Below are 16798 nucleotides of genomic sequence, written 5' to 3'. Positions count from 1 at the left end.
AGATAAAAAAAAACACATTCTTATCCAAGTGTAAAATAAAATTAGTATACCCTTTGTTTCAGTATCAATCTTAGTTGATTCACTTTCAAATCTGGCAAACTTTTCATGCTTCACCAAATCAATTTTCTTCTGTTTAGAACTTTTCAGCTGGGGCACGTCCTGCATAGTTACACGTATGTACTATAAACAACCAAAATTGGCAATGTACAAGTGCACCAGACAAGAGTTTGCAAAATTTCAGAAGCAAAACTGATCTAGAAAGGATATTTTCTTCAAGTGAAGTGGTTTTATTCATGCATTGTGCAATAAAATTTAAGTTGCATTTCTTCAAATGTCACTCAGTTCATGCAGAGTGAAAATTTTAGAAAGAATTTCAGATATAGAATATAATTAAATTAAAAGTCAATCACTCCACACTCAATAAACCAAACTCCAAGAAAATTGACTCTGTAAGAATCACATTAAAAGACAAATTTGGCAAAATAGAGGCAGTGAAACTTACTTGAGCCTCACTTAATCTCTCACTGCATTCGTTGTTTTTCTTAGAGGAGGCCACGGAACCCATGCCTTTAATCCGTCTGGAACCGCGATAACTAGATGGAAAAGAAAACTATCATTGATTTAAGAATTGAGCAGATAAAACAAAATTACCTATAAAAAAACAAATCAATTACTTTATCTTATCCTTTCTCTTTGCGCAAATTAAAAAAATTACCTATGTGAGGAACTTGAGATTGAAGAATGGAATGCAGAAAATCAACTTACGAATAAAAAAAACACATCAGAAAGTAATTGAAATTAGGGTTTATCAGAATTTGAAACTTCAAATGAAAAACAAAATTGAAAATGACTTGGGAGAAAATCAACTTACAGATATAGAAAAACACTTGTGAAAAGGTAAATCCATGAGGAGAAGAAGATGACTTACGCGAATAGAAGATTCTCTGAAGGAGAAAAGAAGATGATGCGGATGAGAATAAAAATTATCCCATCTCTCAAATGTAAGAGAATTTTTTTTTCAGTTATAGCATGTTGAATTCAATTACTGTTGATTTCTTAAAGTTCTTAAAGGTAAGTTACTTTTAATTAGAGCAAAAGAATTATAAGGAATTTGTTTGTACAAGTCATTGTTTAACCATTGAAGTAAATTTAACAATATCATTTAAGACGGTGGAAGCCATTGAAGGATTGGAGGCAATGCACTTCGATCTTGCTTTAAATCTGAATCATAATAAAATTGGTAGCTGTACTACAACATGGTCATGGTTGCTTGTGGTTGGCGGCATACAATATCTGTTTCGTCTTCTGGTAGCTTATACTCACGTGGGTGGAGGCACACAATTGTAACTGACAAGTACAATGTATATTTTGGAGTAGAGGAACAAATATACCATTGACGGGAATTCTCTCAAGATTATCGAAGCTTTAATGCTGTCTTCGTTTCACACCATTTACTGTTCAAAGAGATGTTAAAAGATGGATTTTCAGGAATTTATTGTGTTCAATTGTAAGGATTTCAGATTGAATGAAAGATTGATTTGCGGGATAAGTTCAATATCTCATCGAACTTATGGGAGGAAATTTGCGAGGGAAGAAATAACATTTTACAAAATTATCCTTGTTTAATCATTTCCAATGTTCAACTGAAAAATAAAAGTATTAGTTCAAAAATATTAGTGTCTTCTATAAATAATAATAATAATTCCAAAAAATATATTGTTTTAATTATTTAATTTTTTTAATTTTAATATTTCAAAATAATTTTAAAAAATTTATCTGTTATATCGATCAAAACATATACTAACTTTTATAAATTTTATTTTTAAATATCAAATCTAGTCACTCTTTTTTCCTCAAATCCAAAGTAAACATATCGTAAGAGTGGATGGATATTCTGAACAACAAACAGAATCTTTTAACTCTGTTATTTTGACATAGACATTGTCTCTTTTTAAGAGAGATATGCACTTATATATATATATATATATATATATATATATATATATATATATATATATATATATATATATATATATATATATATATATATATATATATATATATTGTTTTAATATAAATAAATATTCAAATCTTAAAGTGAGTTTTTTTTATAATTGTTAAATTATGTTAAATTAAATATTAATATTTACCACTGATATCAATTTAAATGAAATATTTACAAAAATATTACCGTATATTGTTAAGGTTAAAATTTATTACTTGTAACATGAACATAATAACGTTATAGACTCTTTTTCATGATTTGAAATTAAAGAATAATTAGAAGATGAAGCAAATTTAGTAAAAACATTAAAGTATTATACAATATTAATAAAGTTGAGATATAAAGTATCTACTTCAACATTTGACTTACAAATATTCTAAATGGAATGAGGGATAAATGTTCACCACCATAAACCATACAAGAATGAATTCAGATTACAAAGATGTCCACCAAAAGCACCACAAACCCCAATCGTGCCGCAACCGAATAAGAATACGAGAAAAGAAAGAGAAACATGCGCCCAAATTCTAGGAAGAAAAAATCGACTTTTACATCAATTTTTTACACGTTTGATGTGAACTTCAAAAAGTCCTAATGTCCAATATAAATGAGTTTAAAATATTTATAAAAATATCATTGTCCTTATGTCTAACATAAATGAGTTTAAAATACTTAGAAATTATCATTATGTCCTTATGTCTAACATAAAGGAGTTTATAAAATATCATTATGTATATTTTACATCGTATTTATGATAGTATGAGACCTTAATGTGGAGAAGTAATTGACCAAATTTATACCGGTGACGTATTAAAGATTTTTTAACATCGTATATGATTTTTTTAATCACAATGAATAACTTTTATTATAGTGTACTTAAGTTTTAGTTGTAGAATACCGATGCTATTTATACGTTATACATATTGCTAATATCTTGACCAATATAATGATTTCATAACTTTTTTTTTTCACTGAATGATTTCACAATGTACAAGTTAAAATGCAAAAATAAGATAAGGGACCACAGGAAAATTTCACAAAAAATGTATCATAGCATCTGACTTTTATTACCAATTTTCATTTCACTTATTTCCTATGAATTTACAAATAACAAACAAGAATGTCATTTGCATTGTTTCATGAAAAAAAAAAAGTGTTGCATTTATTGATCATTTGTTATGTAGTATGAAAAATAATAATTAAAAAGCCATCATCCTCACGAATTCTTCATAATTAACTCGACCATCACCATCCAAATCAGCCACTCTGATCATCTCCACCAGCTCTTTTTCTGTGATCTTCTCTCCAATATTTCTCATCACAGACAACAACTGTACATAAACATGAATCACATGGTTATTAATTACTGGATCGTATATGGTCAAACAAATTAATTATAATTAAGATGCATGCTTCCTTAAGGAGTTAAGTGAACCTCTGTGGGTGATATGTAACCATCTTGATCCTGGTCAAACAGTCTGAAAGCTTCTTTCAATTCATCTTCTGATTCACTTTGCTTCTCGATCCATCCATCCATCCAACACATGCATAATTAGCGTCCGTTTTCACCATTACTCTCATTTATGAACAAATTAAATTCAAGTTCTTCGACTACACGCACCTTCATTTTCCTGGCCATGACATTCAAGAACTGCTCAAATTCTATCATTCCGTTCCCATCCATGTCCACTTCATTCACCATCATTTCCAGCTCCTCCTTCCTGGGATTATTTTGATTCAGTGCCCTAATTGCACTACCTAGTTCTTCCATGGTTATGCACCCTTTTTTTCCAATATATATTATAAATGAAATAGTACACGTTACATTAAAAATCAGTATAGAAAAAAGACGTAAAAAAGAGAACAAATTGAAGGACAAAGCATGCAAACATCAGACAGAAAATTATGAAACACCAGATGAATTAGTTCAATTCAGAAGAAGGATACACACCATCTCCATCTCTGTCAAAAAGACAGAAGGCTTCTAGAAAATCGCCAATCAGATTTTCACTCAGCACTTCCTTCATGTTGATGAGCTGCAGCAGATCCACCCAAGCACAAAATTTAGATAGAGAAAGGAGACGAAGAACAAAGATAGAGTAATGGAATACCAAAATCCTCATTCATATTCATATTTATCAACCGTCCAAGTATATAAGCCTAAGTACAAAATTTAAAAGTGAACTTTAGATATGAATGCACCAACCGCCCAAGGAAAAGCCCCACACCAACTAATTTATGAAAATAAAATTATATTGTACGGAAGAAGGAAATAGGGTTAGCAAAAGTGGCCCGTTGGAGGACTTAGGTGTACAGCACAAAATATGATCCCAATAATTACATTAAACTCTTATAATTGCTGACACAGTTATTGAAAAATAAAGAAAATGTTTTAAGCAGACAGAAAATTTCTGCCAGAAAAATCCATATATTTCAAAGTAATTAAAACTATTCAAGTATGCAGAAATTGTCTGAAAAACTCATAGAAACAGATGACCCTTAAGATTGAAACTGTTGTAGGAGTTCAGCACGGTGTGGGAATTGTCTTTGTCCCAGAATCTCAAAAAAGTCTTTCTTTATGACTTTTTTGAGAAGGGGTTGTGTTCATGAAAAATTGTATGGTTTTGGTTCACACTTCCTATTCTAGCTGTCTAGCGTGTAGCTGCCGGTGCCATCACTCATCACTCTGTCTGTTCTTATCAGGCATAGAAATTGCACATAAATGGAAATAGAATGGAAACAACGATTCTATTACAATTACGTGAAATATCGAGCATGTATGAAAGATAGGGTTTTAAAAAAGAGATATAAAGTAGAACAACTAATTCTATAAAGGATGTTTTGGGGAAACTAGATTCCTGAAGCTCCAAAGATTCACAATGTATGCTAAAAAAAACCAAAGCAAATTGCAATACGAAAAATTAAGGCTTAATACCTATTTTGGTCCCACAAAAGAGGAGTTGTGTTCAAAATGGTCCTACCTTTTTAAAAAAGTAACAAACGATCCCAACTCAAGTTAATCATTTTTGCTAATGGCGTCAAAATTTTAACGTTACAGGTGACTCCTGAACAAAATATGATGAGGTGTCCAGTTTTAATGATTGCCACAGGGTGAATGAGGTGTAAAATAAAAAATTGAATAATCCTTTAAAGAGAAATAAATAATTATTAAAAACTGTTGAAATGGGCGAAGATTCCTTTTAATTTAAAATTAAAAAATTTATCAAGAGTTAGGGTTTCATTAATCACTGTAAATAGAAATTTCTAATTACCTCTAATCTTAATAGGTAATTTAATTAAAATCACTTTAATTCTAATTAAATTTCTAAAAGTAGATTCACTATCAGAAACCTAATTAAGAACTTGTCTTTTTCTTCCCAATTTTCTTTTGTTTCTTTCACGCTAACAACCCAACCCTGAGTTCTTCTTTCTCGCGGACAACTCTACTCTGAGAGTTATCCTTGTCTCGAGCAAAGGCAGAAGCCTTGTGGTGGCAAAGACAACAGATATGCGGGAGCACGACGCAGGCGACGTTTTTGTCTTATGGGTGGTTGGCGGTGTGTTCGCGACGGACCGCGTGAGGAGATCATGTCGAAGAAGGTCGTGGTGGCTCGCGGTGGCACGATCTCGTGAGTACTATGGCGGAATCGCGAGGCCCTTCATGGCGCAAGGAAAACCCTTTTCTTCTTCTTCTCTGTTTTGGGTTGTTTCGCAGGGAAGTGCAGACACGACCCCTTCACGCCATAGTGGTCACGGTAGAGGCAGGTTGTTTCTTCGCAGAGGCGGGTTGTTTCTTGACCACTTTTTTCTCACACGAAAATTGAACTCCTCTACTTCTCAAATAAATGAATTTTTTTTACAGATTTGTGGTATTTCAAAATTTGAGGATGATTGAAGATCTTGTGAAAATTAACTCCAGACATAAATTAATAATTAATAATTTTCTAAAGAAATAAATTAATATTACAGAAATGAATAGCTCAGAAATGCATGAGGGATTTTTATTTGGTATGTAGAACAGAGAATCTGACTTCAGAAGACAAAGAAGTAAATTGAGTTGAGAGTTGTTTACTCCTGAATTTGAACAGTCTCAAAACTCCTTTGAATGGAAGCCTTAACAGCATCCAATCTATTTATTTTTGTCACAATTTTAACCTCATTGACACGCAACTGTCATGCAATAAGATAAACTGGACACGTCATTAAGTTTTGTCCAGAGAGGAAGTTGCACCGTTTACTTTTTGACGCCATTAGCAAAAACGATTAACTTGACCCTCTTTTTCAAAAGTTGGGATCATTTGTTAATTTTTAAAAAAGATAGGATCATTTTGAACACAACCTCTCTTTCGAGGGACCAAAAGAGGTATTAAGCCCAAAATTAAACTATTGGATAATTCAAATTCAACTTAAAGTAAACGAAGAAAAAACATCATGAAGATGATCACTAGTAAAAAATAAGGATTTGAACTCATTTATTTGACATCGGTTTTATCGCAACCGAAGCATAAAATGACGCAGTGACATTTTTGTAATTATTGCAAACGTATATGTCTCGGTTCAAAAAGAACTGATGACTAAAGGGGTCTACGACCTCGGTTGTTTAGAGAACCGAGACATAAAATAACTGAATTTTTTTTTGTCTTTTATGATATACTTTAGGCAGCGATTCTTTATAGAACCGAGGCGGTAGAGGCTTATAGCCTAGGTTAAAAAAACAAACGAGGTAATAGCATGTGTTTATGTTTAAATTTTGTGAACAAAAGCATTTTTAGATAGAAGCCATCTTTTGTGCCGCTCTCTCTCGTCTTCGTTTTCACGACCACAATCTTCAACATTTCTTCTAATTTTTCTTTCATTTTTTGTTGATTAAGTGCTTAAAAATGATTTTATTTCAATTTGACCGATTGATTTTGTGCACAGGTGCTCTTCGAATAAAGATGTTTATTTCATTTCGTTTCAACTCCAAACTCACCTTCAAGGTTAGATCCATTTTAGGGTTTTCATGTTTTTGTTTGGTTGTTTGTAGGACAGTGTTTTGTGTGCAGTGTTTTCTGGACGTTTCACATTTTTTGTTTTCTCGATAAATAGAAAACAACATTTTCTGGACAGTGTTTTGTGTGCAGAACTATTTATGTATGTGTTTGTTTTGTGTTTCTGGACAGTGTTTTGCCTTTTGTGTGCAATGTTTTTGGACAATGTTTGTGTGCGAATCTGAAATGGTTACAGAAACGATCATTCTTTTAAACAAACATATTTTAGACAACAGTTCTAGTAAAAACCGAGGCAAAGAAAGGTCTATTACAACTTCGGGTTTTTTGAACCGAGACAAAAAGTCTTAACTTTTTACCTCACTTGAATATACCTCGGTTCTGTAACCGTTGTCATAAAACTAAAACAACCTAGGCAATATTCTTTCGTTTCACTAAAATTTTTAAATTTGTTATTTTAAGATTTTGGTTCAAAAGTTATTTCAATTTTTTTTATGTATGTTGATTAGGTTTATGTTTCATGCGTCCATATGATTCTCTCTCTCAAAATACTCACCACAAACAACCATGATCTACCGAAAGAAATTGTGTTTTAATGAAAAATTTTCAGATGCATAATTTGAAATAAAATAAATAAATCAATTCAATTATAGTCTATAAAATAGAATTTAAATATGATTTCTTAAAAAATTGAGAAATTTATTCGAATGACTTTATTTAGTGAATTTCAGCCGGCCCAACACGTTGGTGGTATTAATTTATGATCTTTGTTTTGTTGAAAGTTAGTGACATGATCTTTCACATTCCATCTCAAGCTATATTTAGATTGTGTGTGTGCTTTTTTTTGGGGTAAATGGACATGTTCATGTTCCAAGTGCATATGGTCTGTCTCTTGTTGAAAATGGAGAGTATCAAGTTTTGGTTAATGCAATATTTTAAACATACTTTGGAGAAAAAATGGAATATTTTCAACATATTATTTTTAATTTTCATGTATTTACTTTGAAAATACAGTGTTTGAATTATTTTGTACTTTAAAAAAAAACATTATTTTACCAAACCGCATAATTGAGTAGGACCATTTTCCACATACAATACAATATTTCTCTTACGTACGTTTAACTACTTCTTCTTTCAATATATAAGAAATCACACAACAGAAGAAACAAATTTCTGAATACATCACCACTAAATCATGTCCCTAATTATATAATTCAAACCTCTGCAATTATTAAAAAAAAAACCCTGAATTTTTTTCGGAAGACAAGTATCGCTATATGCTTGGAAAAAGAAAGACAAAAACAAAAGTTTAAAACTTTGCCTGATTGATATTTAGTCATATTCTTAAATTTATTCATAAATTATATTTAATGAATACAATAAATAATACTAATCTATAGTTTACAAAATTATTGCATTAATTGTAAGGACTGAGTTTTTGTGTGTGGGTGATTAATGTATTCGTAAACTAAATTTTATGTTTATTTTGTTATTTAGTGTATAATGATATATGGATTAAAAGAGAAGGGTAGACACTAGAAAGGTTTAAATAGTTTAGAGTGATGTTTAGTTTGACTTGTGGGTTTAGATGTGACTAAAGAAGTAGATATAATAACATGGGGTGTCATTGAAAAACGGATTAAATATATTTTTGGTCCCTTAACTTTCAGCGAAAATTGGAATTAATCCCTCTTCAAAACTTTGGTCTAATTTAGTCCTCAAACTTTAGAAATGTGTGAATTTAGTCCTTTTAACTAAATTTTGTTAGGCTTATTTGATATTTCAAGTGCGTTTCATGATAGCATTTGAGTTGTTTACACCGTTTGACACATTTTTGCTTCAACGTTCACTGAGAAATGCATTTGAACATCAAATAAAATTAACAAAATTTGGTTAAAAGGACTAAATTCACACATTTTTAAAGTTTGTGGACTAAATTAGTCCAAAATTTTGAAGAAGGACTAATTTCAATTTTCGCTGAAAGTTAAGGGACCAACAACATATTTAACCCTTGAAAAACCATTATAGTTTTATCCGAAAAGCCGAAATAAAGAGAACGAAGTTCTTTTCTTCTTTTTCTTCCATTTTCTTACACCATCTTCAATTTCTCCATTATTTTTGAAGGTTTTGATGTTTTTAAGCAAAAGCAAAAAGATAAAACTTATGTCGGTCAAGTCAAGAGATAAGTAAGATGAACTGAAAAATACCCACAAATTCATTGCTTTTGAATTTTTTTTATTGAAATTGATGTTTTTGTATAAATATATGATGGTATATGATTTCAGACTCATTGAATTCAGTCCATTCCAAGAATTCAACATCATTTGATGGTGAATCCTTTGAGTATTTTCTGTTTTATTTTATTTTTTTTATCCGATGCATATTTAAGATTGTTGAGGCAATGGATGATTAGGTATTTAGGTTTGAACTAATGAATAACTAGCTTAGCACCTTTACTTCATCGTCTCTTTCAAATACGTAAGTTCATAATGTTGAACCTTAACAAAGAAAGTTAAAATCTACTTTGAAATTAAACATCAATTTTAAAGAATGTTGAACCACTTGAAGTCAGTCTTGATGGAAGAAGAGAAAGGATTTTCATATTTAGTTGGTAGAAAGAGAAAAGGATTTTTTTTTTAATTTTCGTACGAGGGTCGTTACGAAAAAGTTATAAATAGTTGCTTTATCCTTCTTGGACACACATGTATTAAAAATACACACGTGAAATTGCGTAGCAGGTTAAAAGCGGAAACACGCTGTCATGTCTATCAGGATATGACCACAAACAGAGCCTCGTTCTATCGTTCTCTCCAAAAGACAATTGAAACGATTGTTTAAGGGCTCCATTTAGATCTTTTGTTTTTGTTTTTTTTTTATGAATGGGCTCCACTCACATCTGATGTGAGTTTACCACAATAAAACATAGCAACTCTTTTGCTAAAAGAATGCTCCACTCTTAGTAAAATCTACCATTTACACAAGAAAATTTTATTTGCTTATAAATCAATCATTCAGACATCAAACAAATAATTTAGAGCTTCCAGTGTAGTAAACCACCTTAAGCAACCAGGAAGTGCCTTATGAGAACTACATAAAATACACGTAAAACAACCTGCAGAGACATAAGAAATCCTTAGCCCTAATTAAACATAAACACATACTATATATATATAATGCAGCTCTTCACTTGAAACATTTAGGTGGTCACTACAGCCTTGTGTTGACCACTTCATTCTTTGCCATCTGCAGCCCGAAGTGAACCTAGTTGAACTGGGGCCTGAGTCTGCACCACTTTGGACGACCCATACACTGATATATCAGTACCTTGAGCCTTCTCCTTCTCAATCTGCTCCTTAATCCAGAAGTATGTGATCCTCAGCCCATCCTACAATATCAGAATTCAGATACTGTAAGTATCATAGAATCATTTGGTTGTTTAAAATTATCAAAAAGTAGGAAAGGATGGTGTAAAATACAAAGGTTTTCATTGAGAAAAGCTAAAGATTCCATCAATCTTTCTTGAACAAGATACAGAGCTCAAATTGGATACAAACCTTTATAAGACACGGAACATAACATCAATAAGAAGAATAAACTAAGCACGGTGCAATTGACTGAATCTACTATTGTTGCATATAACTTAATATGAACATGCATTGAATTATAGAATGGAAATGAGTAGATAATTTCCTATTAATTAATGATATTAATACCTTCAACTTCATAGTTGGAGCCCAGCCAAGCTTTTCTTTTATCAGTGTGTTGTCTGAATTACGACCTCGAACACCCTCGGGACCAGGAATGTGATGAATAGGAATATTCTTGTTCTCAAAGCCAAGAATAATCTCGGCCATCTCATTCATGCTAACCATCTCATCACTTCCAATATTTACCGGCTCACGGAAGTCAGATTTTGTCAATCTAAACACAAGAATAAATCCCAATGACAATTTTTATCAAAGATTATGAAGAAAAAGGTGAAACATCTCCATAATTTCTTGATATACTCATAAATACCATATTGACCTTCCCCTGTTCAACCAAACAAGACAATTTCTAAATCATGTAAATGCGGAAATCGATATTGTGGCCATTTAATCCAAAAGTTTTGAATGAGCTAATGATTAGTTTTCTTCCAGAAAAACCCAATTTTAAATAAATAGATTTTGCAAAGAAAACTACTAATTGTGTGTTTGGATCAATGTCTGAGATCCATGTCAAAACATGAAAAATTAAGCACTAGCAAGCTCGCATGGTGCTAAGTGGACACACATCACGGAGCACAAAACATGCAGCAACAAATTGACAAGTCCTCAAAATAACTTCACAAAAAGTTACTCTACTGACTCTGTTTTCATTATCAGAAAACAAAAAATTCAGAATTTTAATATTAAACAGACAGACAACAAAAAGAACACGATAATTTAGCTATAAGTCAAAAAAATCAGCCAAGACATACCTTAGCACACCTTCAACACACTCATCAATGAAGGTAAATGATCGTGTTTGCAATCCATCTCCCCACATCTCAAATCTATCAGTGGAAGTAATTACCTTCCGACAAAAAGCAGCAGGAGCCTTCTCCCTTCCACCTATCATAAGACACAGGAACAGACCACAACACAAACTTAGTAAATCCAAAAGGATACCAAAATATAAAATTTTCTACCAAATTACCCATTTGGTAAAGACAAAAAATATAAAGGCCTTAAATTCAGAGAAAAAGCATGCCTTTCCAAGTTCCAAAAGGGCCATAGATGTTATGGAACCTCCCAATACGGCACTCAATTCCAAAATCCTTGTTATAGTGCTTGCATAACTCTTCAGTTGCAAGCTTCTCCAGTCCATACGCATCTTGTGGCTAAAACAGTCATAAAAGTAAACACATTACTCCCAATCCCAGTGTGAAAATCAAGAACCAACATAAATTGAACAACTGCAAAATCACCAACAAACCTCAGCTGGCCATGCATCAGACTCCTTCAAGCTCACATTGGTTTCCAACTGTTTAAACTCTGGGTAGATACAAGCACTAGAGGCATAAAAAAACCTGGAAAATATTTTTTGAATAGCGTAAAGCACATCGTCATATAATTAAAACAAACACCACATCATAAATGTTTAGTCCGAAAACGTATAACTGAAATGATAAGCATGATGACTGACCTCTTAATGCCGTTAATCCTGGCAGCCTCAATCATGTTGAAACTAATCATGGTGTTGTTGTACATAATGACAGAGTGATTAGACTGAATAAATCCCATCCCACCCATATCTGCAGCAAGATTGAAAACATGATCAACCCCCTCAGTAACCTTCAGGCAGTTATCCATGACCCTGAGATCAACAAGATGGAATTCATCACAGAACATGTCCTCAGTCATGTGCTCATTTTTCTTCCAGTCAGAAGCAATAACATAATGCCCCTCCGTCTTGAGGCGCCGAGCTATGTGTGATGCAATAAAACCCCCAGCCCCAGTGATGGAAATCTTAAGCTTCTCTGAGGGCCAGTAAGGCTCTCTCTCAAGACTCTCATAAGTGTACTCACCATAGTCAGTTTTTCCAGCACTTCCCATTCTGCACACAACGTGGATTCGGAGGGCAAAAGGAAAACGGTTACGAAAAATAAGTCCAAAACATCAGCAACCACTTTATAAACAAAAAAGAGTTCATGTGAAGCAAAGGTAATGTGAGAACCAAGAAAGAAGAGAAAAATGAAATTTACGAAATTTCCTCTTTTCAAGGAATAACAAACCAGTCTATAAATAAAAAACAGTTCATGTGAAGCAAGGGTAATGTGAGAAAGAAGGAAGAAGAAAAGTGAAATTGACGAAATTTCCTCTTTTCAAGAAATAACAAACCAGGCTGAAAAACACGGCGGAGAGTCGGGGGAAAAGAACGAGATACAACACATGCTAGCACATGAAGGGTACTAGAATGCGATTAATTAATAGAAGCATAACGAAAACACTTAACTCATTATAGTTGGCACTACTGAAAGATAAAACTTAAAAAAAAAATAGGAGTATTTAGGTTTAAAAAAGATCTGATACCCAGCTTTCCCAAAAAGAAAAGGGGAAAAAATAAATTAGAATGGGTGACAGTAAAATAGGTTTCGTGTTGAGTTGAAGAGTATCAAATTGAGGCAAAGCATAAAATAGGTTTACATATAATGGATGACAGTAAAAGAAAAAGGAATGATAGGAAGAGAATGAGAGAACTGGTCCATAGAGAAGTCACGGCAAAAGGCAAAAGGCAAAAGGCAAAAGTTGGATTGAAAGTTTAAACCCTAAGAGTGGATGGTAAATTTTGAAAGATAAACATAAATGATGGGGGAATTGAGGAACAAACCTGTGTAGAGGGAAAAGGGAGAGGTTGAAGGGATTGAAGAAAGTTTATGGAGAGAAGGAGATAGGAAATGAGTTGAAAGTGGTGGAATGCAATATATAGGATGAAAAGAGAAAGTCACTCATAACTTGTGTTATTTGATTTCCTCACAATACAGACACAAACAATTGTACTGTGCTTTAATAAAACAAATTAAGCTCTGTTCTAAATTATTTAGTGCTGGGAATCTTTCACCGAAGCTGTCGCGAGAAAAGAAACGTCGTATACCAGACCCATTTAACACGTTGCACATCCCAACAGAGGAAACTGTTTTAAGGTGAATAAGTGCAGTAGATACGTCAAAATCCACCGCTTCAACTGATTCCACCGTACGGCCACCAATTAAAATTAAGGAAGTTCTTATACTCCTTCAATTTTTCTGTTCCAGATTATCATCACATTTTCCCTCTTCGGTCCAATTAAATTAACTATTTTCTCATATTACTTTCTATATTTTTTTCATCAATTAATTTATATATATAATAAAATTGTGAGACATTTTTTTATATTTTATCTTTTTTATTTTTTAAAACAAATTGATGACGCAACTTAATGTAACCCATAGCATCAAAACATTTTACCTTTACGAATAAAATTGGTCATGTGTGTATAAAGATACTCAACCTGAATTAGACTATAATTTTAATTTGGAAATTATACATAATAAATTATTGATTTTTTATGTAATTAGAATTTGAATGCATAAATTTGCAATTATACTTTAAATTAATAATCAATCATTTGAATTGTGACATTGTATTACTTTAAAAAAAACTAAATTATTACAATTTAGTTTATAAACAGAATTCGAAAACGGCTTATTTGATGTCATTAAGAGATTACTTTTTTTTAAGTCATGCAGACAGTGTAAAATGTGCATTACAAAATTTAAACAGTGTAAGAAATAGAATATTAAAATGTCTAATTGATAGAAATTAAGAGCTTTGGATTTTAAATTTATATTCTATAAGAACAAATTAATTATGACGTGGTTTTTTCTATATTTTCTTTTCTTCTTTTAAGTTTTATTACTCATTTTTCATATATTTTCAATCAGAGAACACGTCTGAGCTTATAACAGATAATTATATGCGTTCATACGATTGAAATATCCATTAGAGTACATTCTTCTTTTATTATTTTTTAGAAAAAATGATTTGTTTGGTTATGCATATAAGTTTGGTAAGGTGCATGTCATTCCATCTATTTCTACCAGAGTCTTTATGTGTTATTGAGCGAAGTCAACTAAAATTTGGTATACGATTACATAAGTTAGTAAATCTCATATTTAAATAATTAAGATTTTTATAAAATAATAAATACCTTAATAACATTAAATATTATGTTTAGTTTGAACCACTTAATTTTAGAAGAAAAGATATATTCAAAGCAATTAATTTATTTTCATTTTATTCCGTTATGAATTTTAAATGAGTTTTTTATTATTTGACTTTGAACGTGTGATGTATGGAAATATATGTTTTTGTTGTTTGGTTTGGAGGAAAAGTGACTAGTGATCTAACTAACGATGATAATAATAATATAAAGATAACGATACTTTGATAATATTTTAATATTATCTACGTGTCATTACGTGGTTGGTCTAAAATTATTTTACAATCAATAATAATAATTATAAATACCAACAGAATCAATTGACATATAAATGATGTTAAAATGTTGTAAAAAAAATATTATTAAAGTATTGTTATCCTAATATAAAATAGTGAATATTTTGATGAAGTGAGAGGGTTTGTCCGTGACTGAGGGGTCGTTGTATGGGATCCAATCAGACATAAGAGTAAAGTTTAAGCCATTATTTTCCCACGACACAGAATGAAGCTACTTCGAACCTGCACTGCAACTACCACACTCTACTTCCTACTACTTTACGTATCCTTCACTTTTCTCATTTTTTTTTTCTTATTTTAATCATTATATTCTTAGTTGACTCATTAAAGATATTTTGTTATTTATGTTTCTTTTTATATATTTATTAAAGCACAAAATGAATTGGTTCAATTTTTATTTACATATCAACATATTCAAAATATTCATCTATTTTACAAAATATTATTATAAATATTGTGTTAATTTATATAACTTAACAAATAAGCATCTAAATTTTTTAATAATATATTATTTGAAAATTTAAATTGTTAACCTGATGAATAATTATAATAAATAAATTAATAAAAAGTGTTGTTAGTGAATTGGAATGTATTTATTAAGTGAAATTAAATCACATTTAAGAAAGCCTTAATTTTTTCCAACCCGGTTGCCTAATTATGGACTAAACCTTATTCTTACATGCATAGACTCTATTATTTCAACTGAATTTGTAGTTTCAGTTTAAATATGAACTATTATACTTTCGCATTTGATTCCATGAACTTTGTCTTATTTTATTTGTTTCCGTGATTTATACAAGTTAAGTTTTAAAAATATGAATGCATAAACTGCCTTTATTTCTATTTATTTTAAATATATATATAGATACATGAAGTACTTAATTTTAACTCTAGATTTGCTTGATTATCCAATTCAAAACAACAACAAACATGTATTCGTGTTACTCGTCTTTCTTCATATACTATATAAAAAATACTAGAATATATGTAAATATTTAGAAAATGATATTTTATAATTTTTAAAAATAAAATCACAAAAAAAATACAAAATATAATATAAATTAAATTAATTATAAGTTAAAATTTAATTTTAATTAAATTTAAACTAATTTAAATTAAATTTAACTTAATAAAATATAAATTAAATTTTAATTTTAATTTTAATTTGTTATAAGTAATAAATACATGTGAATCGGGTAATATAATACCAACCGTTTATAGGTAAGTAGTGAGCAATTAGGGATTACCAACCACCATCTTGCCTGGTTCATTTTCATGTCACTGTTTATTCTCTATCTTCATCAACTTGCAGAGGAAAGAAAGAGAAAAATCCAGAAATAGATCCACTCAAAACCCAATTAGTTCAAGTCACAAATTTGTGCGAGCATCAACTACAATCACAAGTCCACCATGAAACCCTAATGTAGAACTAAGTTCATTCCTCCTCGTTCATCTCCATGGCATCCTACGCGAAAATAAAGCCAGCAGTCTTCGCGAGTCCTAAACGCTACAAGAGTCACCACAAGAAACTTTTTCATCCTCCATTCTCCACCACAACGTCAACCAAATTGCAGCCATGGGAACCTGTAGAGAACCTAATCACAAACCCATAAAATAAAGAAAGTCCAAATCGTAGCTAGTATCAGTTCATCTTCTTCGCGCAAGACGAACAAATTCAATCACCAATATATGAGTAAGACGAATATAGGTCATCTTCAATCCTCTCTTACTTTAAGAATAACGAACACTCTCTAGGAAGAGACATAGCTAAATTTTTCTCTTTTGTT

General features: G+C 31.2%; 2 protein-coding genes across 3 annotated transcripts; both read right to left on the bottom strand.

The window, feature by feature from the left end:
- Window positions 1-3140: 3140 nt before the first annotated feature.
- Window positions 3141-4115, bottom strand: LOC108344161 (uncharacterized). The gene is made up of 4 exons (XM_017582627.2): window positions 3957-4115; window positions 3627-3787; window positions 3441-3521; window positions 3141-3336 (listed from the first exon to the last, which is right to left on the bottom strand). Exons 1-4 carry the CDS (start codon window positions 4030-4032, stop codon window positions 3205-3207), a joined length of 450 nt encoding a protein of 149 aa, XP_017438116.1. The 5' UTR covers window positions 4033-4115; the 3' UTR covers window positions 3141-3204.
- Window positions 4116-9965: 5850 nt separating this feature from the next.
- LOC108345806 (GDP-mannose 3,5-epimerase 2) lies at window positions 9966-13504 on the bottom strand. 2 transcript variants are annotated; one of them, XM_017584571.2, is made up of 7 exons: window positions 13345-13504; window positions 12160-12570; window positions 11950-12043; window positions 11725-11854; window positions 11453-11585; window positions 10707-10914; window positions 9966-10378 (listed from the first exon to the last, which is right to left on the bottom strand). In XM_017584571.2, exons 2-7 carry the CDS (start codon window positions 12567-12569, stop codon window positions 10223-10225), a joined length of 1131 nt encoding a protein of 376 aa, XP_017440060.1. In that variant the 5' UTR covers window position 12570; window positions 13345-13504; the 3' UTR covers window positions 9966-10222. The 2 variants fall into 2 exon arrangements, with proteins under 2 accessions (XP_017440060.1, XP_017440061.1); XM_017584572.2 differs by lacking the exon at window positions 13345-13504 and adding an exon at window positions 12855-13063.
- Window positions 13505-16798: the final 3294 nt, after the last annotated feature.

Source organism: Vigna angularis, chromosome 3 (genome assembly GCF_016808095.1).
Source record: "Vigna angularis cultivar LongXiaoDou No.4 chromosome 3, ASM1680809v1, whole genome shotgun sequence".
Lineage (NCBI taxonomy): Eukaryota > Viridiplantae > Streptophyta > Magnoliopsida > Fabales > Fabaceae > Vigna > Vigna angularis.
This window is presented reverse-complemented; position numbering and strand designations above follow the sequence as displayed.